The sequence below is a fragment of the Brassica rapa genome, chromosome A09 (genome assembly GCF_000309985.2).
Source record: "Brassica rapa cultivar Chiifu-401-42 chromosome A09, CAAS_Brap_v3.01, whole genome shotgun sequence".
In the NCBI taxonomy this organism is placed as follows: Eukaryota; Viridiplantae; Streptophyta; class Magnoliopsida; order Brassicales; family Brassicaceae; genus Brassica; species Brassica rapa.
Window position 1 is genome coordinate 16,498,479 of NC_024803.2, and position 19,110 is coordinate 16,517,588.

Consider the following 19,110-nt stretch of genomic DNA (forward strand, 5'->3'; position numbering starts at 1 on the left):
TACCAAATACCAATTGGTACAACGAGGCTTATTAAGACCACCCGCATCGGGGGTTTATGAGAGAGTCATGGGCTCGGTATCATAGGCCTTTTCGATTAAAAAAAATGAATAAATGGGTTTCAACCCGTGAACCGGCTCTTCCGAGTGAGCCCGTATGATACGGGGTCATGCCACGCGGCGCAGAGGGAGTGGCTACGCGATCTCGCGTGTTGAGTGAGAAAAAAAAGGGTTTCGCGTGAAAGATTCCATTTTCCCTTCTTTCTTCGAAATCTAGGGTTTCTCCGTCTCTGAGGCGATTTCGTGTCCGAGTCCAGAGCCGGAGATTTTCTCGATCAATTCGTCGTCGGAGTCACTCGTAAACGCTCTCAGGTGAGTCTCAATCACTCCGAGGACGAGATAGCTTCGATTTGATCTCGAGAGGTTTCTAGGTTAAGGAAGTCGATTTGGAGGTTTCGTCTTAGGGTTGGAAATCGAGAAGGGGGTTTCGATTTCTTGGTTAAAATCGACATACGGTTTCCTTTTAGGGTTCGTTTATCGTGTATTTTATTTCGATTTGGGGGTTTCGTGTAAGGGTTCGAAATCTAAAAGGGAGTTTTAATTTCTTCGTTTAAATCAACATACGGATTTCTTTTACTGTTCGTTCTTCGTGGATTTGAATTGGATTTGGGGGTTTTTAGTTAGTCTTTCAAATTTTTTTTTTTTGTTTCTCGGTTGCTTCTGTTCTAATTATTTGTTTTTCTGATACAGATGGATCCCGAAGCAGAGATAAGAGACACAAAGAGAAGAAAGGAGCACATCGATATGCTTTCATACGTGTGTGATTCAGAACACGGGATTCCGACGAGGTGTCCCTGTGGTGGGAGTATAATTCACGAGGTTCGTGGGAAGGAGGAATACGACACTCTCCCCGGCAAGCGTTTCTTCACCTGCATAAACTACGAGGTAAAAAACGGGTTCTTGTCTTTTAAATTATGTCTTCTGTTTTTGTCTGTTAATTAACAATCTGATATAGTTTATGTGTTGTTACCAAGGCTGATGGTTTTCATTATCGTCAGCCTTGGGTCATTGGTGTGCAGGAGCATATCGAACGGCTCACAAGTCGTGTGGAGGAGGTGGAGGCGGTGATCAAGTGGGTGCCGGAAGTGAATAATAAGATTAAGAGTCTGGAGGTAATCTGACTTCCCACTTTTGAGTTTTGTTTTGTAATTTTTTTCTGATATTTTATACAGTGACTAACACCATCTCATTGTCATTTCCTTGTACAGGCAGAGGTAAAAGCCCTCACTGTGGAGGTTGATAGGCTCACTGGGAAGGTTTATAACCTGACTGTGCAGGTGGATCACTTGGAGAAATGCTGCTTCGACTGAAAACACAAAGGTAACCACACTATAACTAGAGTTGTTGCGTAATGAATTTGAACTTGAACTAGAGTATGTTAGAGTAGTAGTAGAATTTAAACTTGAACTGAACCAGAACTGAAGTAGTTGTTGCGTAATGAATGATGTTAAAAATTAAATAATTAATTTGAAATCCTGATTTGATGTTTATTGAATGGTCTGTGTGAAGTAGTTGTGTAGTTAAGTTAAGTGTAATCAATTTTTGGTGGTTAGAAGGTGTTTACTTCTTTATACTTTCAAACCCAAAAGTAGTTTAAAAACCTAGCTAATCGACATCTGAAAACACAAACGAAAACTTAAAAACTTCAATACTCAACCAAAATGGATCCTTTTCCCTTAAACTCTCTCGACTTTGTTAACCTGCTTACTTCCCAGACCACTCAGCCAATAGAAATAGGATCTTCTGAGGTTCCTAAACCTCCGGAAAGGAGGAAGTGGACAATCAAAGAAGATTTGGTGTTGATCAGTGCTTGGTTGAACACCAGCAAGGATCCAATAACCAGTAATGAGCAGAAGCTAGGAGCATTTTGGAAGAGAATAGAGGAGTACGTGAATGCTAGCCCTCTGCTCGTTGGCTCCATTCCTAGGGAGTGGAGTCAATGTAAGCAGAGGTGGGGAAGGGTTAATGAGCAGGTGTGTAAGTTCGTGGGATGTCATGAAGCTGCTCTGAAGGAGCAGGCGAGTGGACAGAATGAGAATGATGTCATGAAGGTGGCTCATGACATCTTTTTTAATGACTACAAAGCCAAGTTCAGTCTTGAACATTGTTGGAGGGAGCTTCGGTTTGATCAAAAATGGAGATCACACAGTCTGACATCAAATGGTGCAAAGGAGAAAAGGAAGGAAACTGCGGATGAGGTGGGTGGCGAGGAAGATGTTAGACCTCCCGGAGTCAAGGCTAGCAAAGCAGCAAAACTCAAGAAGCATGGCAATGAAGCAGCGTTTGATCAGATCGAAACCATTCTAGCAGCCAAGAATATGTTATCCAAACAGAAAATACTTGATAGGTTGCTAGGAAAAAACGCTGATACACTTACAGATCAAGAGCTTGCTCTAAAAAACAAACTCATATCTGAATTGCTTTAAGTTGGTGAGTGGTTATTTATTTTTTGAAATTTATAGTAGGTTGCTAGGAAATGCAGTGTATGATGTTTGTGTTTAAATCTTTTCCTTGATGTATATTGATATTGTAACTGTTGTGCTTTGTAGGTCACGGGTTCAAGGAGGAGGATGCGTGGATGGTTGCAGGTCTCTGTTGCAGGACGCCGTGGCATCACAAGATCTTTGGATTTGGCACGCTTTTTTCGGCTTACCAGGTACCCTAAACGATATCAATGTTCTTGATCGGTCTCCAGTTTTTGATGACATCTTACATGGTCGAGCCCCTAAAGTGAAGTTCAAGGTCAACAACCACACTTATCGTATGACCTACTATCTTACCGACGGTATTTATCCTCCATGGGCAACATTTATCCAATCCATCCCACTTTCTCAAGGTCGTAAAGCACAGAAATTTGCAGAAATGCAAGAATCCGCCAGAAAAGATGTCGAACGGGCTTTTGGAGTATTGCAATCGAGGTTTGCAATTGTTAGGAACCCAGCTCTATAATGGGACAAGGAAAGGATAGGAACAGTAATGATAGCTTGTGTCATATTGCACAATATGATAGTAGAGGACGAACGAGACGGATACGCTCCAATTGATACATCTGAGTTTGAGACAGGACAGTCTAGCAGAAGTTCGCAGGCGAGAAGCAGAGATAGTGTTAATGTCACCCCTGATATGTTAGCCATGCGGAGAGAAGTTCGAGATGGCGACAAGCATCATCGTTTGAAAGCTGATTTAGTGGAAAATATTTGGCAAATGTTTGGTGATGAAGATGAATAAATAAGTTATGTATGTTAGAAAAATTTCTCAATTTATGTAATGTACTTTTAATGTATTGAATAAAATGTTTTCATAATTTTAATAATATGTTTTAACAATTTATTCATTTTTTTTTAATATTTTAAATTTTTTTTTAAAAAAAATTAATATTATTATTTTATTTCTATGAACTTCTTTTTCGGGTTCACTAATGCAGAAAACAGTATATCCGAGTTCATAACTGTTCATGGATCCACGAAAAAATATTAAAAAATGTTGGTGAACCGCAAAGGGGGTTCACCAATGCTCATGCTCTAAGGCGCTTAACGAACTTCGACCTCGTCTTCTCCGTCAACTTCACTCCTTTAAACCTCTCAGATCTCTCACTGTCATTCATCGAATAGCAACAATGGCGGCGTCTTCTTCGTTTTTATCAACAGCTTCGCTATCCAATCCCAAGTCCACCATTTCATTCGCTTCCTCCGTCTCCCCTGCTCCCATCCCTTCCCTCCGCCGCGTCGTTTTCCGCTCTCCGTCTTCTCACCGCAGAGTAATGACGGTCCGATCCAAGATTCGCGAGATTTTCATGCCGGCGCTATCCTCCACCATGACGGAAGGCAAAATCGTCTCCTGGATCAAAACCGAAGGCGAGAAACTCGCTAAAGGAGAGAGTGTCGTCGTTGTTGAGTCCGATAAGGCCGATATGGACGTGGAAACCTTCTACGACGGTTATCTCGCCGCGATCGTCGTCGGAGAAGGAGAAACAGCTCCGGTAGGCGCTGCAATCGGATTGCTGGCGGAGACTGAGGCTGAAATCGAAGAAGCTAAGAACAAAGCCGCCTCGAAACCTTCCTCCTCCGCCGTTGTTCCATCTCCTCCTCCAGCTACTTCATCCCCCGCTCCGGCGATCGCTCAGCCTTCTCCGGCGGCAGCGGCGTCAGATGGTCCGAGGAAAACCGTAGCGACGCCGCATGCTAAGAAGCTCGCGAAGCAGCACAAAGTGGATATCGGATCCGTTGCAGGAACTGGACCATTCGGTAGGATCACGGCTTCCGATGTGGAGGCGGCGGCTGGAATAGCTCCCACCGTGACACCACCGCCTCCTCCTCCTCCTCCTGCAGCTGCACCAACACCAACAGCGAAAGCTACCACCACTAGCTCGCCTCCTCTATTGCCTGACGCCAGCATCGTCCCCTTCACAGCAATGCAATCAGCAGTATCCAAAAACATGATTGAGAGTCTCTCCGTTCCAACGTTCCGTGTTGGTTACCCAGTGAACACTGATGCACTCGACGCACTCTACGAGAAGGTGAAAACGCATACACATTGTTCTAATACTCGTATCAGCAAATGCTAATCTCTTTTTTTTATTTTTCAGGTGAAGCCAAAGGGTGTGACAATGACTGCTTTATTGGCTAAAGCTGCAGGGATGGCTCTTGCTCAGCATCCTGTGGTGAACGCTAGCTGCAAAGATGGCAAGAGTTTTAGTTACAATAGTAACATTAACGTTGCGGTTGCTGTTGCCATCAATGGCGGGTTGATTACGCCTGTTCTACAAGATGCTGATAAGGTAATCAATGCAGTGGAGAGATGTAGAAAGTAGGTAGCTTTGTGATTGAACACGGTTTTAGTCCACGCTTACTTATTGTGTGAGTCATGTTGGTTGTTTTTAGTTGGATTTGTACTTGTTATCTCAAAAATGGAAAGAGCTGGTGGGGAAAGCTAGAAACAAGCAATTGCAACCTCATGAATACAACTCTGGTACTTTCTTAAATAGTAGCTGTTCATATGCTTTAATGAGAAGCGTGAATGTGCTGAGCTAAGGATGCATGTGTATTCAATGCAGGAACTTTCACTTTATCGAATCTCGGTATGTTTGGAGTGGATAGATTTGATGCTATTCTTCCTCCAGGACAGGTATATGAAATTTCAATGAGTCTCAACAAGATCAGGGATTACAACTCAGCCTACTTATCTTTGTTTATAACTCGATTCTCTAGGGTGCTATAATGGCGGTTGGAGCTTCGAAACCAACTGTAGTTGCTGATAAGGATGGGTTCTTCAGTGTGAAAAACAAAATGCTGGTAAGCCTGAATTTGACTTTGTTGGTTTTTATTAAGATTGTCAAGAATCTGCCTCATGGGTTTGGTGAATAGAAATAAGCTTTGGCTTTTGTTGTGTGTTGCCAGGTGAATGTGACAGCAGATCATCGTATTGTCTACGGAGCTGATTTGGCTGCTTTCCTTCAAACCTTTGCAAAGATCGTTGAGAATCCAGATAGCTTGACCTTGTAGTAGAAGTCAATGAGCCGTTTTTTTTTCTCAAGTAAACAAAAAGAAGAAGTGTTTTGATTGTTACACTGTTCTTTCTTTTGCAGATTGGTTCACTTGTATCTGTAGTTTTGGACCTGTGTTGTGTCTTGGTTTTCCCGGAGTAATCATTTTGGGTTTTACACAAATAATTTCAGCTTTGAAATGGTTTTCCCGGAGTAATCATTTCAGTAGACGCCGCCCATTATCTATCATCACTGAAATTTATTAACATTATTCTAAAATCATCATTTATATATTACTAGAGAAGGTCCGCGCTTCGCGTGGGATTCAATATTTTGTCAAATAAATTTCTCTAGTTTGTTTCTGAATTTATCTCTTTGTATTAATGCCTGTTTAAAATCATAATTTAGTATGATTCTTTTGCAATAATCGGTGTAATTGTAAATTTGCATAGCGATAATTATATGCATATGCATTGTTTATTTTTGATGGAGGATAGTGGTGTAAATCCATTGTCTTTGTCTCAAACTTCACAACTAACTGTTAACTTTTAGGATTTTTAACGTTAAAACCCTTCAACTAAATTTGTTTTGGGTAAAAACTCTCAAACTAAGTATTTAACAAAAAAAACACCAAACTAATTTTATTTAATGAATTAAACCCTAACAGGTCATAATTATCATTACTACCGGTAAATTTTTAGTTTAGGAGTTTCTACATTAAGTAATTATAGTTGAGGAGTTTTACCTTTAAAAATAAAAAATTCAAAATTTTATAATATTATCTAAAAATTAGTAACTTAAAGTTTTTAAATTAGCATTTTTAATTGTTTTTTTGTAAATATGAGTTTAATGTCTTTTTTAACATCAACATTATATATGTATAAATTTAAAATTTAAAAACACATAAAATATATAAAAATTATCTAAAGATTTATTATTACATTTTTATTATATTTTCTTGTTTTCTACATTTTTAAGATTTTCTTGTATTTTACACTTTTAATCTTTTAGTAATTTCATTACAGGTAAATCTTTAAATAATTTTTATTATATTTTCTAGGTTTTACATTTTTAATTTATATATATAATCTTGATGTTAAAAACACATAAAACTCATATATTTACAAAAACATTTTAAAAATGCTAATATTGAAATTTGGAGTTACTAATTTTTAGATAATATTATAAATTTTCAATTTTTCATTTTTTAAGGTTGGAACCCCTTAATTATGTTTACTTAATGTAGAAACCCCTAAACTAAAATTTACCTGTAATAATGGTAATTATTACCTGTTAGAATTTAATTCATTAAATAAAGTTAGTTTGAGTGTTTTTTTCGTTAAATTCTTAGTTTAGAGGTTTTTACCAAAAACAAACTTAGTTGAAAGGTTTTAACGTTAAAAATCCTAACCTTTACTATCTAAGTTGTAATTATTAGTTTTTGAAAACAGCTACTTGTAATCCGGCTCGTTATTTGTTAAAGAAGTTCATAACTAAAAACATGATAAAACCTAGTAAGAATCTAAAAACCCGACATTAACTCGTGATTGGACACGGTTAACTCGGTAAGAACCCAACAAAATTTGATAATATTTAAAAAATATTTTAACTAAACTATTCAATTTTCATACATTTTTAATATTACAAAAAATTGAATAATATACAAAATTTATGATTCTTTAGACTTTGAAGAAGGCTGTAATATGTTATTCGAAGAAAATAAAGAAAATGATATTAAACAATTTTTTTACTAATATGACACTAATAAATTATTATTTTATTTATTACTGAAATTATATATAAATTTGTATTTATATTATTTTAGATTTAAAATTTTCTTTCTTAATATTTTAATTTTATTATTTTACTTGATTTTAATTTTTGTGTTAGAAGATAATATTGGAAGTTTTGATATTTTAGTTAAAATGCTCTTTATATTTTGTCATAGTTAACCAAGATGCCAAACTAATTTTCTGAATATATATATATATATATTTATATTATTTTTTTTTTGATAAATACGATCCTTAAAGTTTTATATTGAAGTTTTATATTTATAAAACATAATTTATTTTCAGTTAGTTTTTACGTTGATTTCCAAAATATTTGTTAGAACATATTATTTTTGTGGCAATACTAATTGGATCTTCTAGAGTATCATTAAACATTCGAGAATTAACATTTATTTAAAAATCACAGCAAAAAATAAACTAATATTCTCTTCATCTAATATATTAAAACAGAAGTCATGACTTCTTTTTATGTGTGATTTTTTTAGTTTGGACCATTCCTAGAAGGGAAATTGCCACTAATACCACTTTCCTAATACCACTTTTCAACTTTACACTTTTCAAATTTACCATTAAAATTTTAATAGAAAAATGACCACTATGTCCCCTAATTAATTAAACATAAACTAATCAATTACTATCGATAAAAAAACTCATATATATCTTCTTCCTCGATGCGAGCTCCGACGAGCTCCGGCAAAGGACGACAATCTGGATATGTGAGGCGAGAATCCGGCGAGCTCCGGTAAAGGACGACGATCGGATCCGTCGGTGATGGCGATTCTAGTCCCTGGCGTTCTCCTCAAGCACATGAACACCGACGTCAAAATCGCCGGAGAACACATGTCCTCTCTCTTACAAGTCATTAGCATCGTCCCTGCTCTAGCAGGAGGTGAGCTTTTCCCAAACCAAGGCTTTTATCTCAAAGTCTCTGACTCCTCACACGCCACTTCCGTCTCTCTCCCTGACGAGCACGATGATTTGATTCTCAGTGATAAGCTTCATCAAGGTCAGTTTATACATATAGACAGAGTCGAATCCTCTTCCCCTCTGCCTATTCTCTGTGGTAGACAAAGTCAATCCCTAATTCACCTACGAGCTGTTACTTTCTGCCTACTTCTTTTGCAAAGTTTGCTGATGGGGTTAAGAAGCAACAGCACGTGAAGCCATAGGTGTTGTCAGAGAGAGGGAGGTCTCCTTTGGGAATGGAGAGTCCAACCATTGGAAAAAAGCTTCCCATGAATAAGAGCTTAGTTCATGGGATTGAGTTTGGAGCTAAGGCGTTGAGGAAGCTGGGAAGAGAACATAGTAAAGTTTAAACTTGTAGTTGTTATACAGTTGTTGATGAGATCAAAGATGTAGTTTTTAATAAGTTAATAGATGAACGGGTTTAAATTTCAGCCTCTAGTTAGTGTTTGTAAACTATAAAGTACATTCATTTGGCACCTGTGCATCTTATTTTGATCCATCTTAGGGGGTGGTGACGCCTCCAAATCTCAGGTGATCTATCTCAAATTCGCTTGTTGATGTGATTTAATGGTTTAATTCGTTTTACTCCTTCATCATCTTCATGTGTAGGTGGGAATGTTTGTTGCATTAGCCATCTTTTTGCGTTGTAAACCTGAGGCGTTGACTAGTGTATTACCGACTTTGAGAGAGGATCCTAAGTATCAAGGTCACGACAAGCTTCCCCTTACTGTTTGGATGATTGCTCAGGTACGTGGTGGACTAGGACCAAGATTGTCCAATTCTGTATGTGTATTTGTGAAAAGGTTATTTGAACTGTTAAGAATGTTTTGGACAGGCCGCCAAAGGTGATCTATGTCTTGGCTTGTATTCATGGGCACATATACTTTTATGAACTTTATAAATGTTTTATAAACCTTTATAAATTATTTACATACCTTTATAAATCTTATAAATTATTTTACAAACCTTATAAATTTTCTTATAATTTATAAGCCGTTCTAAATGGTTATAGACTCTTATAAATGATTTAAAGACCTTCTAACTGATTTCTTTTATAAACATTTTATAAACGGTTTATAGACTTTTTAAACTTCTTTATAAGCCTTTATAAATGGTTTATATACTCTTACAAATAATTTATAAACATTTATAAATGATTTACAAATTTTATAAATGAATTACAAACTTTATAAACTGTTTTTATAAACTTTACAAAAGATTTATAAACTCTTATTGATTATTTACATATTCTTGTAAACCCTTATAAATTATTTTACAAACTCTTATAAATTGTTTTATAAACCTTTCTAAATGGTTATAGATTCTTATGAATGATTTAGGGACTTTAGGGCTTTTATAGAAGCATGAAGAAACAAATTGTTTACATTGTGGAGCTTAAAAAAGCTTATGAGGATAAGCATTATGTGCATTTGGTCATGGGGTTTTCCACAGGTGGAGAGTTGTTCAATAGGATATTGCTACATGAAGTTACTCGGAGAGAGCAGCTGTTTTTTTGTTGAGAAACATTGTTCAGATTGTGCTTACTTGTCATGACATGGGGCTATTCACAGGGACAGGGATTTGAAGCCTGAGAACTTTCTGTTGCTGAACGAAGATGAGAACTCTCCTCTCAGAACCATTGACTTTGGTCTCTCCGATTTCTACAAGCCAGGAGATGTGTTCAAGGATATAGTGGGTGATCGATGCTTATTACATAGCACTAGAGGCTTTGAAAAGGAATTCAGAAGCTGTTATTTGAAGTATTGGTGTCATATTGTATATCATCTTATGTGGTGCCTCACCCTTCTGGACTGGTAAAAATATTAATTTCGTTATATCTAGAGATTATTTTTAATATAAAAATGTATTCATGTGTTGATTACCTGATAATCATATGATGATCATAGAATAGGAGAATGGAATATTCAACGCCATATTAAACGACTTGTTAGATTTTTTAAGTGATCATGTTGTAATCAATCCTTCATGGTGCAATAATTGGTTACATCATATATCATGTATTTATATTTAAGCTTTTATAAATATTTATAACTTATTTTCATACTCTTAAATTGATCTATGAAACTTTATAAAATGATTTTTAACTCTCTATGATTTATAAACTCTTATAAATTCGTTGTAAAAATTGTTATAAACTCTTACTATTACGTATATAAATAAAAGTATTATTTATTTTTAACCAATTTATAAAGACTTATAAATAATTATAAACTCTTATTGATGGGTACATTTTTATAAGAGTTTATGAATGATACACAATACCTTTTAAATTTTTACAAAGGAAATACTAGTTTATATACATTTATAACATTTTATAAATTGATTTATAAGAGTTTATAAACTGATTTATTATTTTATAAACAGATTTAGGGTTTATAAGGTAATTTTCGGGGTTTTAAGTTGAATTATTATTATTTATAAACTAATTTTAGTTTTAAAAGTGTTATAAACTGATTCATAAACCATTTAAAAACCCTTAAAAACCCCTCATAAATTGGTGTATAAGCTTTATAAATTGTTTTTATAAAATTTATGATTTTTTTATAAACCCTTATAAATTATTTATAAATGGTGTATAGAATTTATAAATTGTTTTTATAAACTTTATGAATGTTTTATAAACCCTTATAAATTATTTATATATCCTTAAAACCCCTTATAAAATATGCTACAAACCCTTATAAATTCTTTTATTAGACTTTCTAAATGGTTATAAACTTTTTAAATGATTTAGAGTTCTTCTAACTGATTTATTTTACCTTTATAACCCTTTATAAATTGTCTAAGTGAAGATATTATTTTATGTTTTATAAACATTTATATATATGTGTGTGTGTGTTATTCAAATACTACTTTATAAAAGCTTATAAATTGTCTAAGTGAAGATATTCTTTTATGTTTTATAAACATTTATATATATATATATATGTTATTCAAATACTACTTTATAAAAGCTTATAATTTTTTTTAATGTATTAGCACAATATCATAAAACCCAGATTTATAAGAATCTTAGAGCATCTTTGTATAAACCCTTATAAATTGTCTAAGTGAAGATATTCTTTTAGGTTTTATAAACCTTTATATATATGTTATTCAAATACTACTTTATAAAAGCTTATAAATTATTTTAGTGTATTAGCACAATATCATAAAACCCAGATTTATAAGAATCTGAGAGCATCTTTCTCAATAATTCATGTTTTATTGTAGTTCTCCTAGGAACTAACACCATCACCACTCTCTTTTTCCCTTGCTTCTTGAATCTAAAAACACACTGTATTAACAAATCAAATTAGTTTCATAACAGACGAACAATATAAAATCACACAATAAAAAGTGATCTATTGATTATACTCTAAATCAAATCAACTGTCTAGAGAATCAAACCTTGACAGACCAAGCTAGAACATATACTAATCAAATCAAAAGCATCATAGATCAACATAAATCAGAAAAATGTATAAACTTTTATTCAAAATCATGAATCTGGCAGACAAAACTAGCTCAAACTTATCCAACATGCAAAAATTAACTAGAAAATCAAAGAAAATATACACATTTGATTGGATTAACGAACACATCAATTAAATATCCAAACTTTAAGGAATCTATATATGATTAGATAATACTAAACAAATAAGAAGTGTCGTCTAAATGTGTGTTTGTGTGATTGAAAGACTGAAACTCATCATCAATTCAAACGTGTGTATGATTGAAAATCTGATAGTTTAACATGATAGTCATGAAAAAGTGGCTCTGGATATTCTCTATCACATGCTTGATCACATAGCAATCCATTAAGAAACCAGAAACAACACACTAAAGCTTGATGAAGATGACGACAGCAGAACTCGATGAATACGACAGCGGCAAGGCTCGATGAAGCCGACGGCGGCAAAGCTTGATGAAGATGACGACGGAAAGGTTTGATGAAGACGACGACGGAGAGGTTCGATGAAGACGACGACGAAACTTGATGAAATCTCGACGGCGAAGCTTGATGGAGACGATGGATCTCGGCGAGCGAGAAAGAGGAAGATATGTTGAGGATAAGGTAAGGGTTAGTCTAGTCTTTTACACATTAATGAATGTGGTATTTATGAAAATGTCCTTTGATTGGTGGTAAAATTGAATAATGGTACCAAACAAAGTGTAAAAGTAAAATTTCCCCTTCCTAGAAAATATCTTATTTTACATAAGTTCATTATTATATCTTTTAATATCTTTATCTTTTTATTTGAAATACAAATGAATATATTTAAAATGTTCTAACAAAATCTTTTTAAAATCTTCTTAGAATCTTTTTAAATTTACTTTTGAAAATTAGTTAGTTTTAATTTAAATTATCATAAAATATAATTAGAAACTAAAATTGAATATAGTTTTGGTTTATAAACAAAAATTTAAATAAAATAAAATTAATTAATTTCAAAAATACATTTACTAATAGTTTTTAAAGATTTTGTTAGAAATAAATATTTATTTCTATTTTAATTTTTTCAAATTATTTTTCTAATAAAATAAAAATCATGATTTTTTGATGAGTGATATTTTTATTTGGACCATCATTTAAATTTTCTATTAAATGTATATCACTAATGCTAATATATATAATATTTTTAACTACTTTAATCATAATATTTTTTATATCTTTTATTTTTTAAAAAAAAAATTTAAAATTCTAACAAATTTCTTGAAAAAGATTATAATAAGATCTTAATTGTCATAAATTTAATATAAATATTTTCAACTAATTTTGTAATTAGTAATGAAATGTTACTAAAAGAAAGGGGAAATTTTACTTTTACACTTTGTTGGATACCACTTTTCAACTTTACCATCAGTCTAAGGACATTTTCGGAAATATCACTTTCATTAATGAACAAAAGACAATAATACCCTTACCTTATCTTCTTCTCCACCATTGGTTTCTCTCTCTCTCTCCTCGAGTCCCCGCGTCTCTCTCTCACCGTCGAGTCACCGTCGTCTCTCTCACCGTCTAGTTCCGGCGTGTCTCTCTCACCGTCGATCTCTCTCTCACCATAGACTTACGGCGACGAAATCGATTCAAAATCTCCAAGATGTCGACTCCTATACGTGATTCACAACTTGTATGTCTCTAATTTCTGTATTTGTTTGTTCTCTAATTTCTGTATTTTTTGTTTGATTCGATTTTGTGCTTTCTCTTATCGAAAAATCAAACAAGGTTCTCTTAGATATCTCATTTAAAGAGGTATCTCATTTAAAGAGGTCGATCTAAGAGAAACTGATTTGATAATGAAACGTTGAGAGTGAAAACATTGAGTATTTGAAAACTTAAATCTGGTTTTGAAGTCATATTAAGATTGATCTGAATGGTTCCGGCTAGGAAAGAGATTTTCCGATAGTGAAAACTGCATATTAAGGAAGAGATAATTTCCGATAGTGAAAACTGAATATTAACGAATTATAACCCCTTATAAATCTGGGTTTCATGAGATTGTTGATAAATACAACTCACTGATTTATAAGTGAAGAAAAAAGATGCATGAAACAAAAGTTACACGTACAAAAGTCACAGATCACGAAGCCATGGCAAACATGAAAACTAAGTTTAGGCTTTATGGGATGGGTTTTCTACTGATCGTAAGTTGAATCCTTCACCTTTCAGCTCACTCTAGTGCAGTCTATAGCATGCTCTACTTGGAGATAGTAGTTTTTAAATGAGTATAATGGTTGCTTTGTAGCAAATGCGAGGGTGATGGTACTTGCTGCAACAAACAGACCATCAGAGCTTGATGAACCAATATTGAGGCGTCTTCCTCAAGCCTTTGAGATTGGAATGCCAGAACGTAAGGAGGAGCTGAGATATTGAAAGTGACGCTGAAGGGAGAGAGGGTGGAGCCCGATATTGACTACGATCACTTAGCTCGTCTATGCGGAGGCTACACCGGATCAGACATCTTTGAGCTCTGCAAGAAAGCATCTTACTTCCCTATCAGAGAAATCCTAGAGGAAGAGAGAAAATGGAGACCATGTCCTCTAAGTTTCATATGAAAATGTACAATGCTGTTGCATTCACCAAATTTGCAAGTGTTGATGTTGTGAGTTGCTATCATTTTGTTTGTCAGGTACCTAGGCCATTGTCACAGTTGGATTTGTAGAAAGTTCTTGCTACGTCGAAGAAGACGCAAGTTGCAGCAGGCGAGTATTGTGGATTGAGATGGTCAAGGGAACCAGATGAGGTGGAAGCAGCTACTTTGTGTATTTTTTTTTTGTTCAAAGAAAGTCAACGAAGGTAGGTTTAGAACATGTCGATCTAAGGGAAAGAGTTTCAATAGTAAACATTGAATTTTTGAAAAATTATAAACCTTTATAAATTTGGGTTCAAGTAATTTTAGGATTTTCGTTCCTCTGTTATCCAAAAAACAAATAAGGTTGATTTAGACTTGTCATTTGAATAGTTCTAGTTAGGAGAAAGATTTTCGGATAGTGAACATTGCATTTTAAAGAATTATAACCTCTTATAAATCTGGAGTGTAGGATATTGTCGATAGTACAACTCAATGCAATCCAAGGTTTTATAAATAAAGGTTGTAAACCGGAGTTGATCATATATTTCTATAAAAAAACATATAAATGTGTGAATTTGAAAAGTCTCGTCTTTTATTATCATATATTCTTTGTAAGGCTGTTATCGAAATACATGAACATTATGATTGGATAAGGTATTTTTAGACCATGATTAAAAGTTAACATCATCTTTTTATTTCGTCTTGCAGTTAGATAGCAATGAATTGCACATCTTTGAGATTGCCTCTGAGGATTTATGAAGCTGGAACAGAACCAGTAGACAATCCAAAAGTGATTATCCAATCGGCGTCTTTGTCAATAATGTGAAGTGTTTATAAGAGATTATAAATGTAGTTTTATAGGAGTTTATAAAATTATAAATTAGAGATTTGTAGAGGCTTATAAAACGTTGTTTATTCTTTGTTACATCTTGTGGTTAATACAGTGTTTGGATTCTCTGAGGAATACAAACATTTCGTGAACCCAAGACCTCATGATCTTGATAACATGGATCTTGACAGCTCAACAAAGATATAAAATGAAAAAAGCTAATGGGAACAAAAATTTGTGAATTTACATTTTGCAACGTATGATATAAGGCAATAACACATGAAAGAAGATAAAAATGAAGAGCAAAGGAAAGATGAAGAGCAAATAAGAGTTTATAAATCATTTATAAAAGTTTGTAAAACAATTTGTAAAGTTTATAATCTTTTTATAAAGGTTTATAAAACAATTAATAAAGTCTATAAACCATTTATAATTGTTTATAAAAATGTTATGAAAGTTTATAAACAATTTATAAAGGATATGCATACAATTTATAAGGTTTATTGGTTTATGAATCACTTAGAAAGTCTCTTAAATCATTTATAAGAAGCTATAACAATTTATAAAGACTTGTAAAATAATCTTTATAAGGAGATATAAATAATTGATAAGAGTTTATAAATCATTTATAAATTTTTATTAAAAACAATTTATAAATTTTATAAACCTTTTATAAAGGTTTACAAATTATTTGTAAGAGTCTATAAACTATCTATAAAGGCTTATAAAATAATTCATAAAGTATATAAACTATTTATAAATGTTTATTACAAAAATTATAAAATTTTATAAATCATTTATAAGGGGTATGTATATAATTTATAAGGTTTATAGAGGTATATACAGGTTTAGAAATCAATTGGAGATCTTAAATCAATTATAAGAGTCTATAACCATTTAGAAAAGCTTATTAAACAAGTTATAAAAGTTAATAAAATAATTTTCTAGGGTTAATAAAGTTATGTAAATAATTTATAAGAGTTTATAAAATATTTATAAAAAGAATTTATATGAATATGTTCTAAACAACCGACTTCGTCAACTCTTTAATGTTGTTCAATTCAGTCTTAGAATGTGTGTGAGTTTCTCTCTACAACATTAATCATGCAGTTATTTACTAAAAGTTAAATTTGTTCCAATTTTTTTAGACCTTTATAAAATATAAATCTGGATTTTTGTATATTGTTAAAAGTACAACTCGACGATTTATAAGTCTTTACAAAAAAAATTTTTAAATAAGAGTTCAAGTAATTTTAGGATTTGCTTCCTTCTGTTATCCAAAAAGCAAATAAGGCTTTGTTGGACACTGCATTTTTACAGAATTATAATTCTGGATTTAGGATATTGTTAAAAGTACAACTTGACGATTTATAAGTCTTTATAAAGAAGTTTTTAAACAAGAGTTGATCGCATATGTCTATAAAAACATATAAATGTGTGAACTTGAGAAGTCTTGTGAGGAATACTAGGCAGAATAAGTATAAAGAACTTTTTTTTTGGTCAAAGTATAAGAACTCAAAAATGATTTATAAATGTTTATAAATTGATTTATAATGGCTTACAAGTTAATTTTTCTAAAGTCCCTCAAAAACACAATCAACACAAAAAGGCATATCTGGTGAAAGACCCACGTCCTTCAGCAAGGGATATACTGCCTCAACCCTCTCTGTAGACTGTACAGAGACCATGCTTGTGATCAGAATCAAACAAGCTCATTTCATGGTTTAGTTTTATAAATACTACTACTTATCTTAACTCCTGTGGATGGAGAAGAGAATGTGAGAAGCACCAAGATCTCAAATGAAGGAAGTGGAATCAGCGGCTCGTCTTCCCTAAGAGCTCCATCTACAAGTATGGTCTGAGCCCTTGGACGCGACAACATCCTAATTAAGAGATGTCTGAAGAAGATGAGAGAGAAGAATGTATTAACAAGCCAACTCTGCAACTTTGATATAAGGGTATAAAATTTAATATATTTTATAAGGCCTTGTAAATTTTAATGTATAAAGCTTAAAATAATAGTTTCTAAATAATTTGTTTACAGATTACATCGCCTATAAATAATTATTCGCAAGAGATGATTAAAACATTTATATGCATTATCTATGGATTCATAAACAATAATGTATTAAAATTTATTAAAAATCACTTATAAACCTTCGTAAAATTCAGATATACTAGTTTATAAAGTATTATATAAACTCAGAGATGAAATTTAAACACAAAAAATGATATGTAAAGGCTGATAAATAACTTATAACCCCTTATATATCTTATAATAAGATTTTAGAAAGCATTATGAAAATTAATGATAAAAAGTTTAAAAAGTAAAATCAGTGATATAAATACATGAAGATGCTTGTTACTAATTTTCTTAAAAAAGAAACTAGAGTAAATGTAAAGTACAAATGATTTACAGCTTACAATCACTTATAAGAACACGTGTTACACATATATATTACAGAAAGACATGTGTCTTGTTTCTCTTATATGTGTCAAGAACATATATATTACATATAAAAACACGTGTCTTCTCTCTCTTTCTGCAACTCCAATCTTCTTGAATATTGTGCTTCCCTCTGAAAACATAAAAACATAAGGCTAAATATATATATTATTTTACAGTTTCTTTTATAAAGCCTTATAAATATAAAATTATAATAAATACCTCAAGGGGGTTACTATTTCCAGCAATATGCAAATCATGAGTAATTAAAAAATCATCCCATGTCTGAATCGTATTTGACACAATCCTTGATGATAAATGAGTTCTTCTCTGAAACATTAACAAAAAACATAAAGCTAATAGTGAATCTCCAAATGACATCATTATATTTATAAGGTCTTATAAGTGTAAAAGTTGTAATATGTATTACTATGGCATACTTCCAGCAATAAGCAAATCTTGAGTACTACATACTATCTTGTAAAATAACTAATTGATAACTATCATAAACGAAAACCTTAACAAGGAGTTCCATGTTGTTACCTTAATGGTTACACATAGACGAAGGCCTCCATTCTCTTGAAATTTGTTCAGATATGATGCTATTTGACGATCATTCCTAATAAATACGGAAGGAAACTCTTTTGAACTAAAGTTTAACTTTGAAGGTGAGACATAGCTAAGATTTATACTGTTTAACTTGGAAGGTGAGACATCGATTCCAAAATCTTCTAAAACAACCCCAATCAAATCATTGTAGCTGATATCTTCAAGAATCATACTAGAGAAGATCCCCTTTCATCATCGACTATGAAATCCCAATGAATTTCATTTATTAGTTTCCAGTCTCCACGTATAGAACAGAATTCGATCGCCATAATTCTGATTATAAGAACATGTGGATTAGAGAAGGAATGATCAACAAGATATATAAATAAAAAAAATACATAACACTATGTTCCTCATCAATAAAAATTTATAAGGTTTTATAAATCTGAGATTTGAAAATTTCATGAGAAAAACTTCGTCTCCTTCCCAGAAACCGATCGATCTTGAGAAACTAAGCAAAAATTACAGAAACGAGACGAAAATCACTATCTATTATCCTCTGACCTTTTTTACGCGTTCGTGAAGAGAGATTGTTATGTTCGTTTAAGCTTGTAGTCTTCGCCAAATCTCGTCGGACGTCAACGTCGTCGGAATCATCAAATATCGCCGGGGAAATCGCCGGAGTCGTCAAATCTCGCCGGAATCGTCGAATCTCGCCGGAATCGTCGAATCTCTCGCTGGAGCCGTCGATCTATTTGGAGATTTTGAAAATTCTTGTTGGAGAAGACATATGTTTATGTTTGATTAGATAAGGGTATAATGGTACATTAACTATTAAAATTTTGATGGTAAAATTGGTTAGTGTAAAGTTGAAAAGTGGTACTAGAAAAGTGGTATTAGTGGCAATTTCC

At 33.0% G+C, this 19,110-nt stretch overlaps 1 protein-coding gene and 2 long non-coding RNA genes across 3 annotated transcripts; 2 read left to right on the forward strand and 1 right to left on the reverse strand.

Moving 5' to 3' along the window:
• The first annotated feature begins 3,556 nt into the window (after nucleotides 1-3,556).
• On the forward strand, nucleotides 3,557-5,791 carry LOC103839353 (dihydrolipoyllysine-residue acetyltransferase component 4 of pyruvate dehydrogenase complex, chloroplastic). The gene is made up of 6 exons (XM_009115859.3): nucleotides 3,557-4,573; nucleotides 4,643-4,834; nucleotides 4,938-5,025; nucleotides 5,111-5,181; nucleotides 5,265-5,348; nucleotides 5,454-5,791. Exons 1-6 carry the CDS (start codon nucleotides 3,674-3,676, stop codon nucleotides 5,556-5,558), a joined length of 1,440 nt encoding a protein of 479 aa, XP_009114107.1. The 5' UTR covers nucleotides 3,557-3,673; the 3' UTR covers nucleotides 5,559-5,791.
• A 3,453-nt stretch (nucleotides 5,792-9,244) lies between these two features.
• Nucleotides 9,245-12,651, reverse strand: LOC117128364. The gene is made up of 2 exons (XR_004451669.1): nucleotides 11,353-12,651; nucleotides 9,245-11,088 (listed from the first exon to the last, which is right to left on the reverse strand). It is a non-coding gene; the product is annotated as an uncharacterized LOC117128364 (long non-coding RNA).
• Nucleotides 12,652-15,381: 2,730 nt separating this feature from the next.
• LOC117128351 lies at nucleotides 15,382-17,585 on the forward strand. The gene is made up of 2 exons (XR_004451654.1): nucleotides 15,382-15,597; nucleotides 15,883-17,585. It is a non-coding gene; the product is annotated as an uncharacterized LOC117128351 (long non-coding RNA).
• The last annotated feature ends 1,525 nt before the right edge of the window (nucleotides 17,586-19,110 follow it).

Excerpts from the sequence above, each read along its gene's own strand:
- LOC103839353 (XM_009115859.3), top strand. The coding sequence starts at position 3,674 with ATGGCGGCGTCTTCTTCGTTTTTATCAACAGCTTCGCTATCCAATCCC. Across the intron at positions 4,835-4,937 it reads TTCTACAAGATGCTGATAAG|TTGGATTTGTACTTGTTATC; the intron begins GTAATCAATGCA and ends GGTTGTTTTTAG. Across the intron at positions 5,349-5,453 it reads GTGTGAAAAACAAAATGCTG|GTGAATGTGACAGCAGATCA; the intron begins GTAAGCCTGAAT and ends GTGTGTTGCCAG.